A 16,033-nucleotide genomic window follows, 5' to 3' on the forward strand; every position below is an offset into this window, starting at 1 on the left:
TGTAGTTATATGATTTTTAAGGTTTCTTGGATATTTAAAATCATATAACATTATCAAAGTACTGAAAAATTATTTTCTAAGAGAAATAATAAAATTATCTTTCCAACTGAAGAATGCTACCTAAAAAGGTTTTTTTTCCTATTCTTCAAAAATCATTGTAACAGACAACAGCTAAATTATTGTAATAAGGCAAGTTGACTAAATAAGCTAAGTAAATGGCTATACTTTATGTATGTACTTATTTGAAATTAAGTGTATCTAATCTCCATGTGTTATTTTTCTTATATATAAATTTCTTCTTGCTTCATCTTTATCATCTAAGATTTCTATTATTTATAGGTTTTTCCATGATGTGGCGATAATTTACTGTCTATGTCAATCAATATTCACGCTTTGGTTGTCTGTTTTATGGAAGGTTTACGCCAGAAAGGAAGCCTTAAAGGGAGGTTTGGATAAAACTGTAAGCCTCCAGAAAGATCTATCAGAGATGCATGAATGGATGACCCAAGCTGAAGAAGAATATCTAGAGAGAGATTTTGAATATAAAACTCCAGATGAATTACAGAGAGCGGTGGAAGAGATGAAGGTAAAATAAACCACGTACAGTGAATATAGAAAAAAAGGAAAAAAATACAATATTGCTTAAAATTGTGATTCTGCACAATCTACTCTTTACTGGGTTTCATAGGGCAAGTTAATTTTCAATTAATTTTGATTCAAATTCTGATAGAGTGTAAAAGTTATAACATGTATATTAATTTTAATACATTGTGGTAAAAATGTAAACATTGACAATCATAGCTTGAAATATCATTTCTATTGAAATTATATAATGTTAAGAATTAGAATCAGCGGATCATATTAGCTGTTTGGAGCTGTTGCAAGTTCAAGTTGAAAATATGAGGGGGTATTCTGGCATAGACAATTTAAAATGTAGTCAAATGCTATGTTGCTTCATAATGTGAAGGGATTTCTTGGAATTTCAAAGTGCTGAATATTTTAACAAGTAGGCATTGATGAGGATTAAAAGGATTGGATTTACATGCACAAATCTTAAAATAATAGGATTAAAAAGTACATGATTTAGGACCAAGACAATTGGTAAGTACCAGGAACTAACAGTGAGTCCTGGAGCTGAATCTGAATACTGCTATTTTGGAGTGATCCAGGACAACTCAGTAGTGAACATAATCCTCTCGTTTTATCATATAAATATCATATAAATAAATAAACAGTTTTAATCAAGATGCATGGATTACAGCACACATGAGTCATGCTTTTATTTCTGTGCCTGTCCACAGAGTACAAACCTTGAGATGTCTCTGAATTACAAACATCAGCCTTTTAGCATAGCTCAACTTGAAGAGGAATTGATTGAGCTGAAAAGTAAACTGTGTTACCCAAAAGATATGGCAGTCCTGGAACTTTCAAGAAGTATTTCTGAGTCCTAGATAGTTACTGAAGTTTTTAGCCCATTTGTTTCCATGAATGTACTGGATCAAAGCTAAGAGTCAACATTAGCCAGGAGTGGTGGTACACATCTCTAATCCCAGCACTTGGGAGGCTGAGGCAGGAGGATCATTGCAAGTTTGAAGCCATCCTGCGCTACAAAGTGAGTTTAAGTCCAACCTAAACAGCATAGTGAAATCCTGTCTGAAAAAGACAAAAATTAATTAATTAATTGAAGATCTCATTTAAAAAAGAGTAAATGTTAGTGACTTAAACCTACAAGGTTGAAATACATGTAACCGAATATACCCCAAAGTACCCAAGAATGATTCCATTTTATCCTGCCTGTTTACCTTCAGTTAATTTACACATTTTTGGTATAAAGTGATAAAGAAATTAACAACTTGTACTAGTCAGCTTTTTGCTACTAGGACCAAATACTCCACATATGCAGCTTGAAAGAGGACAGGTTTATTTGGCTCACAGTTGCAGAGGGTTCAGGCCATGGTTAGCTGGCTCCAAAGCAGAAACATGGTGGCAGAGAAGCCTGGCAAAGCAAACTGCTTCATTCATGGCAGCCAGAAAGCAAGGCATGGGGAAGACTGCTAGAGACCCCAAACTTAAGTATCCATAACCCACTCAGATGCACCCAGAAACATAATTTATTAATCCCTTAGGCATCTCCAAGCCAATTAACCATCATGCACCTTTTAAAATAGTGTATATTTCACAATAACAATGTTTAAACTGCCTGTCCAAAATGTAGAGGACCTTACATGCAACTCATATGACTAATCAAAATCTGAGTTGTGTATGACATCTATTTGCATAATATAGGAAAATGTTTCAAATCACCAATCACTTGTTCTAACTTGACTGTATGAGTTGAGGCCTAAAACTTACACATAAGGAAATTTCCACACTCAGTGTAGGGACTCAATTGTTTTTAGTTGTACTAATAACTAATATTTCTATGCAGTAGCAAGAACATATAATCTAATCATGCTAACCTATATGAAATATTCACAGATATTTATTTTGCTTGAGGTCTGGCAACAGAACAAAATCATTCTGGAGCCCGACTCTTGGGTTTGAAACATGATCTAGCTCTTTGCCAACTGTGTAACTATAGGTGAGGAACATAAATTCACTGAGTTTTGATTCCTTCATTTTTGAACCTAGTCTCAGAATGCGTTCTTTTCAGAATTGTTTAAATGAAACATAAAAGTCCTTATACAGTGCCCAACAAAATTCATTATTGCAGAGTTGATAATTATTAATATAATTATCATCAGTGCTGCATACAAAGACATTCAGTGTACATTATCATATAATTTATGTGATTATTCCAGAATGTGCAAGTACTCACATGAAAGCTCACATGTTTAAACTTTAAATCTGTCATATGGCCTTAGTCAATTTAGAAATAAAATTAAAATGTATAAGAAAGATTGAATTTTAGTATTCTAAAATAATAAAAACTACAAAACATTTTAATCTGGCATTACCATATATCTTGTATTTATTCATGAACATATTATTGCATATTTGTTATGCATCCAATTCCCTTCAGATATAAATTATGGGGATATGACCCCTGCCTGCTTTCTTAGAACACGTACTCTATTGGAGGATGGGGGAATGGCAAGGACTGAAGAAATAAAGAATACCATTTGAGTTCACAAATATCTTCCTAAAAAACCAACCAGAGTAGTAAAATACAGAATCATCCGTGTAGTGTTTGGGAAGGCAATGGGGATGGTGAGGTGATAGTTTAGAAAGGTTTGACTTGTGAAATATTTGTGAGGGATACATTTAATCTGAAGCTCTGAATCATGAGAAAAGAAACATAAAACTAAATTGTGGAAGCACATTCCAGTCAGGAAGAATACAACCTGCAAAGACCCTAAGTGGAAGAAGCCTGCTCGCCTGCCCAAAGGTACAAAAATAGAGCATGGGTTACCTAAGATGAGTTCAAGGCAGTGGACAAATACCATTAACACAGGAGTTTTGCAGGCTATTGCAGGAAGATTTATTCTAAGTGAAATGAAAAAGCCAGTTGGAGATTTCTAATAAGGGGCTGCAGTGATTTCAAATTTGATCATGGAGGTCATCATGAGTAAAGTTATACTGGCATATGAGAGTTAGAAGGTATGGTGCAGGTAATGCCAGTTGTACTTTTTCTGCTGATCAGAATAACAAAATCCTCAGATCCAGTAGGTCAAATAATATAACCATAGTTACCAGCTCTATCTGTGTTGAAGGTATTTTTACCCCATGCCATTCTAAGTTCTGCAATTTTATTTTAATTTATTTTGCTATTTTATTCATGAATTGTGAATTATGTGCCATCCATGTGGACTTTAACCTCACACCACAAGGCCCCAGTGATCTGTTCTCATTATGTTTTCTAATACTGTAGACTGTAGTCACTCCTCGGGTCCCTGAGTAGAAAATTGGCAGTCATCTTCTGTTCAGCTGCTATCTCCCTCCCTCTCTCTCTCTGTCTCTCTCTCTCTGTCTCTCCCTCTCTCTCTCTCCCTCTCTCTATCTCTGTCTCTGTCTCTGTCTCTCTCTCTCTCTCTCTCTCTTTCTGGGTTCCTATGTTTGGTTCAGTCCTTCTGATCATTTTCTCTCTCTCCTTGAGAAATTGGTCCATTTGCCTAACAACACAGTTAGAACTTTTTGTTTTTATTTCTCCAGGAATAGAGGGTAATGTGTCTTAAATTTGAAAATTTTGAAAACAATCCCTGAAATGAATGGTCCAACAAATTTGTCCACATTGTTTAACATGTTCAAATAATCAGTCTAGCTGCAAATTTGGTGGATCCTGGGTTGATATTTAAAAGAGGAAACACCTGGATAGCCTCTGGCAGTAGTGGCCAAGGGAGTTGGTGGGCAGATCTCATTTCTTGAATTTTTGACTCAATGGTCAGGTCAGTCTCTTTAGGTCAATTTTACTACCTAGTACATAGTGAAATACTTTCCCAGACTTCCACCTCTACTGATTTGGAATGTAGATTTATCTTTATTATCAGACAATAACAACAGACCCACATTAGCATCTTTCCCTCACTTGTTCAGAGAAAACATAGAAACTACCTTCTGTTTCTTTATGGCCTTTCATATATTTTACTTGAAAATTAGAGTGCTATGCTGATAACTTATTTCCCCCCATAAACAAAGCATTCCTAGTGACATAATGAAGTAGGGGGTGTTTGATAGGCAACATGTATCAGACTTCATAATTTAGAGATCAGCAATGACTACTGAACCTTTATAATAAAACCCTTCAAAGGTCTTGAATTTTTAACTGTTCTTTTAAAAGATTTTTATGCTACTGTAACTTTAGTGCTAGGGTTTAACAAAATTTACAAATACAATGAAAGTAGTAAATGCGTGAATACATTTGTTTAATCACTAGAGCAGGAGCCAGGCCTGTGGCACACACTTGTAATCCCAGCATTCAGGTGGCTGAGACAGGAGGATCCCTGAGAATCTGAGGCCACCCTGGGGGTATATAGTGAGGCGAATGCCAGCCTGAACTACACAGTGGGACTCCGTCTGAAAAACAAAACAGAACATCATTGGAATGGTGATACTTGCTCTTGACAGATCATCACATTCACCTGGAGGAACTGTTTAGAATAGATTACTCGGCCTCACCTGTAGAATGTGAGATTCAGTAAATCTAGGATTGTACCTGAGATTTCACAAGTTTCCTGGTGATGCCAAAGAGTAAGTTCTATACTGTGAGAACCACCAGCTCAATATATTGTTAATGTAATATGTCTGCACATGGCATGGTTAGATGCATAGAAAGAAAGAGAGACAAAAAAAATTAAATAAAACAGTGATACAACCATGCCGGGGATATAGCTCAGTGGCACAGTGTCTGCCTGGTAAGCGCAAGGTCGTGAGTTCAATTCCCAGTACCAAAAAAGAAAAAAAAAATTAAAAAAAGAAAGAAAGAGAGACAGAACCATTATTTTTCATGCAGATTATGTCTCAAGTACCGGTCATTAGCTTTTCTGCCTTTACTCGCATTAAAGAAATTCATTGTGATCTTCTTTCCTGATATCAACTTGCCTTAATAAATTTGGCTCTCTTTCTTCTCTGAGGTCTTCCCCATGCAGAAAGATTTAGTGAAAGAATATGAGAAAGCAAAAAAGTTGAGGAAAGAAATGGTCCTTGATCTTCGTCATTAGATAGATCCACAGGCTGCTTAGCATTTGTGAACATTGTAATTGTATTTATTGGGTCCACTACAGCATACTTCTTCCTCGTCTCATTGAGGGTTTGAGACTGACTTAAAACCTAAGAGAAAAGGAAAAAAGATTAACCTCCAGAAGCACTTACTTAAATTCTCTGAATCTCAGCTTTTTGATGTTTAAAATAACAAAACGGAGATCTGAAGTTTTTATGAAAGATCCAGTGAGGTAGTCATGTGGCATGGTTGACATAACACATAGCAGCATGGGAAGTGATTAATGGTTGTCAAAGTTGTTGATAATGCTATAACTACTACAGTCAAAATATTACTTGTGTAGCAACAAACTACCTGCTCAGTGATGCCAAAAATGATTTATTTATAATATTGAACTAAAAATTTCAATTAATAAAGTTAAAATCAGTAAAGGCAAATAATTTGTAGTGAAAACAACTTGCATTTGCCATCACATTGCACATTTTTAAAGTATCGTGGGACTAAATCTGAAAGATAGGTTGATTATAATGCAAAACATCAAAACACCTTACCGCTCACCCTGTTCCAATCCCACCCATGCTCTCTCATTCTCCCCACTCCAATTTGGCAGACCCAACTCTCACCAGCGAAAACCCGCATCTCTTTACCTGAGTGCTTTCTTCAGATTTTAAATTCCACTTTCCTCCCAGGATGGTGTGTGTTGTAAGTACTAGAAGTAAATATTTCCCCTACAGTTGGCAGCCAATGATGGGAGGTAATGTGTACATAATGCTCAACTTCCTCGTGCCTGAATGGGACAATCCTAAGGGATGTGTTACTTTCCAATAGGACTAAACTCCAGTTGCAAACAGCAGACCCTGGGATTAATGTCTTTATCATCTCTCTTCCCTGTCCTGCCTCCATTCCTCTTTGTGCTACCAGGATTCCCCGCACATAGGACAAGCACATTAACTGCTCAGGCTTGAAAGTCTGTGTCACAGTTTCACTTTCTTCAAACCCAAACTAAAGCCACTTGGTGTGTGTTTCTAAAATATATGCACATGCTAGAAGAAATGTCCTCCAACTAAAGACCATTAGCAACTGCCTTCGAGAAACAAATTGAATTCTTACTTTTGAAATGTGGAAGAATATATGCCAGGAGAACTAGAGCTTATATAAGTAAGAAAAGAGCCAATTGATTTGGGCTTGTGGTAGGTGACTGGAAGGAGAATTTGAAAGCTTGGTGTTGGAGAGAAGTGGTGCCACCATGACTGGGCATCTTATCCTGCCCAGAAGAAAAGAAAACTAGAGGGAGACCAAAGTTACCCTTGATAAACAACTAGCAGTCACTCCTTAACCAGGACAGAAGAGTATATGTTGTGGTTTGGCCAGTCTGGATATTTTTTGTGTATTAGACATCATTATGGTGTAGTCTTACTGTGGTTTTGAGACCATCCGCATATCAAAGCGGCCTTACCCAACAAAGTGTGAAAGTTATGATCCACAGAGGACCAAGGCATAGCTGTATCAGGCCAGCTTCACATCCCAGGGGCTGCTTTTCTGTTTTGCTTGCTATCTCTCTTATGTGTTTCCAATTACTGAGCCAAACTTTCTTTCATCTAAATATAATCCCAAACACAATATTAAGGGCATTTTTCTGTATTAAGAATATTTTGATTTAAATACTGATATTTGTGCTAATTTAAAATTACTCCTCTGAGTAATTTATAAGTGATTTTAGTTACAGGCTACTAAACCATTTATAACTTAGCTAGTATTAAGTACTTATTTTTGCCTTTTTCAATTTTATTTAGATATATCCATAATAAGCTACAAATGTATACCTATGTAGACTATTTTTCAAACTGTTTTTATTAAAGATCTCTTTAATTATATATTTTCTCCAGCTATGAATAAATCAAAATTTATAGAAAAGCTTAGAGTTGGCGTTAGATTTATTTTTATGAACCTCATCCTAACAGGGATGGTATGAGAAGAAATTATATGATACATAGGAATTCATTTTTGAAGTGAAGACACTGACTATTCTTTCAGAGCACTGTCTTTATTTTTCAGAGAGCTAAAGAAGAGGCCCAGCAGAAGGAAGCAAAAGTGCAACTCCTTACTGAGACTGTAAATAGTGTCATAGCTCAAGCTCCACCTGCAGCACAAGAGGCCTTAAAAAAGGAACTTGACACTCTCACCACCAACTACCAGTGGCTCTGCACCAGGCTTAATGGGAAATGCAAGACTTTGGAAGTCAGTTGCTTTTCTTGCTCTTCATCAATTTTAAGTCAGCATGTGGTCATGTGTGAAGCACAGTGATTAGCAACATGAATTCTCGTATAATACTGCTCAGGCGCGAATTCTTCCCTTAGGTCCTTGTGATTTACATGATTTGGGGTCAGGTGTTTAATGTTCATAAACCTCTTTATGGTATGTTTCATAGGTGCAAAATAATACCTGCTTCATAGGGTTGTTGAAAGAATACGCTGTTTGACTTACAATGCTTAGCTTAATGTTTAATAAAAATAGGCAACAATCATTCTAATTCATAGTATTCCTATTTTAGGTCACAAAAGTTCTACAAACAAGGTTTCCATAGCTTTATAGAAGTTTCTTTTCATATATTTGAACGTTTATAATGTACCAAAATGTCTTAGTGGGAAAGTATTTTGTGGAGAAATTCATCAACTGCCGTAATCATTGTGGGGCCCTGAAGAGTTCTTTAAATCACATTTCCTAACAAGCACCTTGTTTCATATTTTGCCTTATATTTATTCATTATCACAAGTCCAGCTTTTCCTGTCACACATGCCTTGTTCTCTAGACTGAAGGTATGTCAATACAGATGAGAAATTCAGGCGCCCCACATAATTTACCATATTATTTTACCAAAAACTAAACGATGTTACTCCTTGTGAAAATACTGGGACAAGAAGCACAAAACTACGTAGTACAAAATGCTGATAATGCCAGACCCCACACAAAAGGTGGACTTTATGTCTCCTTTTCCTGCACAGACTTACCTCTAGGGATAAAGTTGACAAAACATTCAGGTGCTCCCTTATTACTGAAGAGCATTGGTTTCCTATTTAGGGTTATAGTTAGTGTTCTATGTTTAGAGTCAGTTATAACTCATAGCGCAGACCATTACATATGTAATATATTAAATATATAAATATTTGCTTTAAGTAACTCAGATATATCTAATGTTTAATATTTTATTTTTGTTTCAATATTTACTATTTCAGTACATAATAAAATATGATCTTTGGGTTTCTTCATTATCATTTCAAATCTCTTCTTTATTTACCAATCCTTTTTCTTATTTTCTAATCAAATTTACCCCTCAGCCACGCGAAAAGAGCATGCTCTGTGCATAGCACTGTTACGCTTGCAGAGGATACATACACACACATTGTTCATTTAAGTAATAATCTCATTGATCATGAATTTATTTTGTGGTACATTTTGTGAAAGATCTTTTATTTTCATGTTAACTATAAAATCTTCAAAACCACCTGCCTAATTATCATTCCATTCTCCACTAATCTGTAATGAAGCTTCTAACCTTTCCTATTTGTATTTGATTTATCTAATTACTTAACCCCTGTTCATTTCTTCTCCTCTGACTTGACATATGTATTTTATTTTATTTAAATAGCATGTTAATTATCAAGGATACCTTAATCATCAATGTTCATCAAGAATAAATGTTTCTGGGGGGCTGGGGATTTAGCTCAGTGGCAAAAGCGCCTGCCTGGCAAGTGCAAGGTCGTGAGTTCATTTCCCGGTACCGGGGAAAAACCAAAAAATAAATAAATAAATAAATAAATAAATAAATGTTTCTGTACGCATTTCCAACCATAATATGGCAGAAACATTAGAAATGCTTCCCTATCATATACATATATATATGTGCTTAGCATTTGATTTATACATTATTTTTAATCTCCTTAGATTTGTCAAAATTATTGCTGCTGCAACTTTATTTTGAACAATGATCATGTGGATTTGCCAAGGTTGTTTTACCAGTTTCTCTGATCAGTTTTGCTTTTACTTCTCCCTTTGCTTCTGCGTTCAATTTCCTTCTTGCTTTTCCTTAAATGTGGGTAGCAAATGCTCTCCAATTTCATATGATTGAAAATGTCTTTATTTTGCCCTCAGTGTTGAATAAGAGCCGACTTGAGCATATAATTACATAAGGACAGGTATTTTTTTCCAACATGTAAAATATTATTCTCTAGTCTTCTAAAATGTCTTGCTATTAACAAGCCTTCTGTCAAATTCTTGTTCCTTTGTAATTTTGTCTGGTACCACTTAATTTTCCCTTTGTCTTTGAAGCTCTGAAGTTTAGCTCTATTTTGTCTGTGTGTAGATTTCCTTTCATTTTACTTTCCACATGGTGTGTTAATAGGAACCGACAAATTATTTTTTTCTTTTGTTGTTCTCTATTGCTTTTGAAGATTATCTTTTTCCCTTTATTAGGTGTGTGAATAATTTTCACATCCTATATTCTGCTACTCAATTTACCTCTAAAAATTTTATCCCATCTCTGCAATTCTGAGTAATTTAATGTGATCTCTCTTTCGTTTCTCAAATTCTTATTGCAGCTACTTATGTTGTCATTTATTGTCCAATAGTAAATCTTATTTTTGTGGATGCACTTATTTATATGTGTATATATATTTTTTTTCAAAGATAATATTTCCATTTTTCAAGATTCTGTTTATTTTGCAAATCTGTTGTTTTAATGATCATATACTTTTGTGTAAGTAATTCAGTTTCATCTTCTAAGTAGTTTAAACATACATAGTCTATTAGAGAAATCTCAATGAATACTAAACTTAAAAGTGTTTAAATTTCTGATATTTAAACCAACCATGTCAAATTCCCCATTCTGCTACTAGTTGGTTTCTTAAATATTTGTCTGATCCCATAATTTTGGGTTCACTATTAGTTCTTGAAATTTGGTCTAACTTAAATTTCAATTTCATACTTTATTCAAATCTCCTACCAATTTAGTTTAACCTTAGGGCTTCAGCAATTTATATGAAGTAAAAGTAAAAAATGTGTTTTGACAGTCCCCTCTGCTCAGTTTCTGGATACTGATTTCTAGTGCCGAGTAAGGAAATATAAGGAAGGAGAAAATCATATGAAGATCCTTATTTGAGCTGCCCACAATTGCTCTTTCCTTTTGTTAATACCCATATTCTTCAGGGATGATTAGTTTGCAGTCCTTTTCCCATATGCTATCATCACTCACCTTATTTGTTTTCTGCAGACTCTATTTAGTGTCTTGGGGACTCCAGAGGCCACAATGATGTGAACTTGGAACTCCCAAAAATGCTCTTGTAGACATTCACAGTTCCTTGTAGTATTTAACAAGAATTTCAGGCTCATTCTTGTGGGTAGCCTCCTGCCACACTACCTTGAAGACTGCATCTTTTAACTTGTGGTTCAGGGATTCCTTGGAGTCTTATTGGCCCCTTGCACCTCAGCTCACATCTGGACACTGGGTGAACCTATCTTTCATTCCTTTCAGAAGTGGACAAACTTGGAAGAATTCTCCTTGATTCTGTTTGGCCATACCAACGGCTTAATTCATACCAACTCCCCCAAGGGGGAGTTGCTAGATAAGTGAATCTTATCTCCCCACGTGCTAGATAAGTGAATCTCTCTCAGATGATTCTCAGATTTGATGACAGAGAAGTTTCCATATGAGAGCCAGTGTGACAGGCTATTTGCCTAGCATGCGCAAGGCCTTGGGTTTGATCCCCAGCACTGGAAAAAGAAAACAAGAGGAAAAACAAAAGGACACAGAGCTAGGTTCCCCCTACAGATCTCTATTAAAAGATGAAGTGGAACTTTCTAAACTCTTCCCTCTTTACACCGCTCAAATCACCTCTCTATCAGCCTTCTCTCTTTAGAACTGGGTTTGGAAAATAAGTTATAGACACACTCTCAAGCAAGAATGTAGGCAGTTATCCCTTTCATTACTCGAGTATGATAAAGAAAATTTTTCTTACTGGCAACATCTATGAAAAGGTGTGGGTTCCAACAAATTATTTAAACTTATGATTTCTTCTAATGATAATGAATTCCCTCATGTTCAGTAATTGTTTGTGAGCTAGCCTATTGTAGAAAGTATTTTTACTGGAAATTTATTTGATGCTTCGCTGTTGAACAATCCATATGAGTATTTGTATTTGCCACTGCCAGGGTCCTAGAAGTATTATGCTCTGCCCTCAAGTGTGATATAAGCTTGAGTTTCAATATCTAATGAAAGGATCTTTGCCACCAAGTATCCACAGGATTTGCTGCTTCCTTGTTAGTTTCCTTTAGCGAGTAAGGAGTTTCATCTTGAACGCATGAGAAGTGACACACTACTCTGTTCCATCTCTCTGGAATGTATGAGACTAATTTCTCACTTCCTGTCCCATTTTATAATAAATATTCCAGCCTGTATGTCATGCACTCTTCTGTTATGCCAGTATTTTTTAAAGCTCATTTCCCCACTATTTGCACCTCCATCTTTTTACTGACACATGAGGTGTTCTGATTCGTGTTTTATAGATAAACTTTAAATTTAAACTGCTCCCTTCATATCTAACCTAGCATTTCACTATGGCTGAAACAAGGTAGGAGGAGGTGACCTCATCAGCTCCATCTACTGTTTTGAACAGAAGTTTTTTTTTTTTTTTTTCCATTTGTACTCTGCTTCAAAGCCTCTTTGAATTTTCTGATTTCTAAGTAATTCTAAGTTCCAAATTGTTAAGCTTAGCAGTTACTCTAAGGGGCTTTCAGCTTCAATTTAGGCTTTGAGACTCTATTTTATTTTGCAAAGGTGACCTGTAAAGCTGGTACAGTCAGCCTCTCCAGCTGTGTCCTTCAGCTGCATTGAGGACAAAAGAGGCCATCCATCCTGACGGATCAATCAGCAAGGTAGTTCATTACTGTGGAAGGCTCCAAAGTTAATAAGACACATTACCAATTGCATTCCCTTATCGCCAAAGCTCTAAAGTACTCTTGAGTATTTAAAGAGATATTTATATTTTCCCACTGGGATCTTTGCCTAGACAAAAGACAGCCTGTAGTCCAGCAGGAGCTGGAAATGACCCAGATTTAAGATCCCTATCACCTTTTACAACAAAACAGTTAATTTTAGTTTTTTTGTGTGTGTGAGAAACTGTACATAAAATCCCAAGCAGGCATGGAAACTTGGTAGGCTGGCAAGCTAGGTTAGAATGATACATTTCTTCAGATAGCAATAGAATATCTTCTCTGATTTTTAGTGGCTATGAACAAAGAGAGAATATGGGCAAGCTGAAAGATTATTTAGGTTCTACTAAAATAAAGCTTCTTCTCTCAGCTTTACTTTTGGTGAGCCTAGGAAGGTAGTAACAGGTGGTAGTGATTGCGCCATATTATGATATTGAGAGTTTTGCCACCAATTGACAATTGCAGAGCTAATAGAAAATGACTGTTTTAGTGTCTGTATCCTTTACCTCAGCTCTTTTGCTTTTCCTTGACAATTTCATCATAGTCTAGAAATTTACTATTCTTTATTTTTCATTTTTATTTCTATCAGTACATGTTTGCAGTCTGAATTCTTTTTTCATCCCCTTCCTTTCCATTCCTTCCATGTCTTGGTCACTTTCTCATTTACAAAAGGCCTATCTCTCTACTTCTTGTTATCTATCTTTTATTTTGTTCTTTATTTACATTTTGGATTCCTCATATAAGAGAAACCATGTCATATGTAAACCTATGTCTCTGATATATTTCACTTAAGATTATGTTCTTGAGATATAGTAATTTATCTAAAAATGTCTCAAGTTTATTTTCTTTACGGCAGAGTAGCACTCTATTCGTGCGTGAAAACCGTATTTTCCCCATCCCTTCATCTGCTGAGGAGCATTTAGACTGCTTCTAAGATTTAGCAATTATGTGTTGTGTCCCTATAAACATTGGTGTGCATGGATAATTGAATATGATGTCTTTAACTCTTTGGGAAAGATGTCTAGAGGGAGAACAACTGAGTCGAGTGGAATTTCTAGTTTTACCTTTTTGAAGCATCTCCCTACATTATTCATAATGGTTGTACTACTTTACGTTCCTACCAATAACTTTGCTAAAAAAATTTATCATGCATAATTGTAAAAACATTATGTTTATAACTTTTGCTTTACATTGTAAAGTTTTTAAATGATATTCCATCATACAAAGTTTGGTAGGGTTTATTTCTTTCAGTGAATATTTCTGTGTCTGAAAATCACCCATATTTTTCTATCTGATGATCTTGTGCATTTTTACTTCAATATTTATATTTAAGGATGACAGTATATTCACTTATCTTTCTGGTGACATTAATATACTTTATATATTTTAGTGTTGTTTTTGGTTATTACAAAAAGTGCTGAAATGATCATTCTTGAAACTATTATTGTTGCCTTCATGAAACAGCTTATCTGAAGCTTCAAAATGAAAACTGGAGTTGTTGGGTATGCAACTATTCACCTTACCGAAAATGACAAATTCTTTTTCTAGAATTATCATTCTAAAACATACACCCCTCAGAAATAAGGGTTTCTGGTGATGCATGTCTTTTCTCAAACATGGAATTGTTAAGCTTCTAATTTTTGTCAGTTAAGATGGAATCTGCCTGTAATTCTGATATTTCCTTGGTTCCTAATGAGGCTGAACATATGTTTATTGTACAGCCCTGTTTCTTTTTCATAAACATACTGTTTTGGAACTTCCTCCCATGTTTCTCTTACATTACTTGCTCATTTTTTTATTGACTTACCGGCATGTTAATGTTTTTGTCTGTTATAAATGTTGCAATTAATTTTAAAGGTGTTTTTTAATTTTTTATGGAGTATCTTGGTAATTATAAGGTGTTAAATTTTTTCTTCTGTATTTTTATTAGTACACGTTTGCAGTACATAATAATGACATTACAGGCAACAGATAAACATACATAACACATCTTTTTTATTTTAAAAATAAAAGGAGGGAAACATTAACAGACAGACAACATTTTACAAAATAGCAAAAGAACAGTACAGACAGTATGGAGTTACAAACAAAGTCCATCTTGATTCATTTTGCATCCACTTCCCATCCCTTCCTCATCCTTCCATCTCTTTGTTCATTTCTCTTTTGTAAAATATCTATTTCTCTGTTTCCTATAATCTACATTTTATTTTCCACTTTATCTTATTTATATTTTGGGGTTATAATGTAAGAGAAACCATGTGATATTTCAAGCTTGTGCATCTAATTTCTTTCACTTATTATGGTCTCAAAGTGTACCTTACTTTTTCCCAACAAATGACGGAAATTTTTTCTTCTTTATGACAGAGTAGTACCCCATTGTGTTTATGTACCATATTGTCTTTATCCGGTTACCTGCTTATGAATATATATAGCCTGCTTTTAAGATTTAAGCAGTCTGAGTTGTGCTGATGTAAGCAAGAACACATAATATTCAAAATTTAATGCAATAAAATTTTCTTGTGTATTTTCTTTTTTCCCTTTTGATTAAAATATGTCTGCAACACATAATAAATACGTTCACTGTGGGAAATTAGTAGGTATATATTACATCTTGATAGTTTTTACCTTCCTTTCTTCTCTTCTCCCTCCAATCTCTCCCTATTCCCAAACTTCCTTCCCATTTCCATGCAGTCTCTCTCTCTATTTTCCTGTGGTGAAGCTTTTTAAAAAAGTTTTATAAAACATTTACAAAATACCCTGCATATCCCCATGTCAGAAAGAGCTTCTACTTTTGTCTTAGCAATATTAAATATTTGTTTTCTTATACTAGTTTCTATGTATATGAGTCAGCTTTGCAATGTCTATCAAAGAAAATTTAAAAAATCAGACCCTTGAAATACTACTAACTGTGTTTGTGCTATATCTCAAGGACATAATAAATATAAAGGGCAATGCATATTTTAATGTTGATCACTGCAAACTTACAGTGGCAAGCAAAATTTTAAATAATAAAACTTTCCAATAAATGAAGTGAAATTAAATCTTACATTTTGGTTAAAATATATCCTTCAAGTAACATGGAAAATGATATGATATAATGGTTACTCAAAGAGGGCTATGTTAAATTCATATTTAATTTTAAATAACACAATTTGCATAATAAAGTTTAGGTGTCACAAACGTGGTAATAGTTTGTAAGTGATGAAGTTCTCTTTATATATGTATTTTTACATATTTTTGGTTTTTTATCCCTAAGAGTATAATGTTGGTTAATATTTTTATTTTAGAAAGTAAATAGCTGGGGGGCTGGGGATTTAGCTCAGCGGCAAAGCGCCTGCCTGGCAAGCGCAAGGTCGTGAGTTCGGTTCCTGGTACCGGAGAAAAACCAAAAAA

General features: G+C 34.9%; 1 protein-coding gene across 1 annotated transcript in view; it reads left to right on the forward strand.

The window, feature by feature from the left end:
* Positions 1 to 16,033, forward strand: part of Dmd (dystrophin) — a 2,013,932-nt gene that overhangs the window by 720,769 nt on the left and 1,277,130 nt on the right. Inside the window, exons 26-27 of the mRNA XM_013507710.1 lie at positions 416 to 586; positions 7,712 to 7,894. Of these exons, the coding sequence (XP_013363164.1) occupies positions 416 to 586; positions 7,712 to 7,894 (354 nt within the window). The remainder of the gene's footprint in view (positions 1 to 415; positions 587 to 7,711; positions 7,895 to 16,033) is intronic.

This window comes from Chinchilla lanigera, unplaced genomic scaffold (assembly GCF_000276665.1).
Source record: "Chinchilla lanigera isolate Chin_1 unplaced genomic scaffold, ChiLan1.0 scaffold00134, whole genome shotgun sequence".
NCBI classification, from domain to species: domain Eukaryota; kingdom Metazoa; phylum Chordata; class Mammalia; order Rodentia; family Chinchillidae; genus Chinchilla; species Chinchilla lanigera.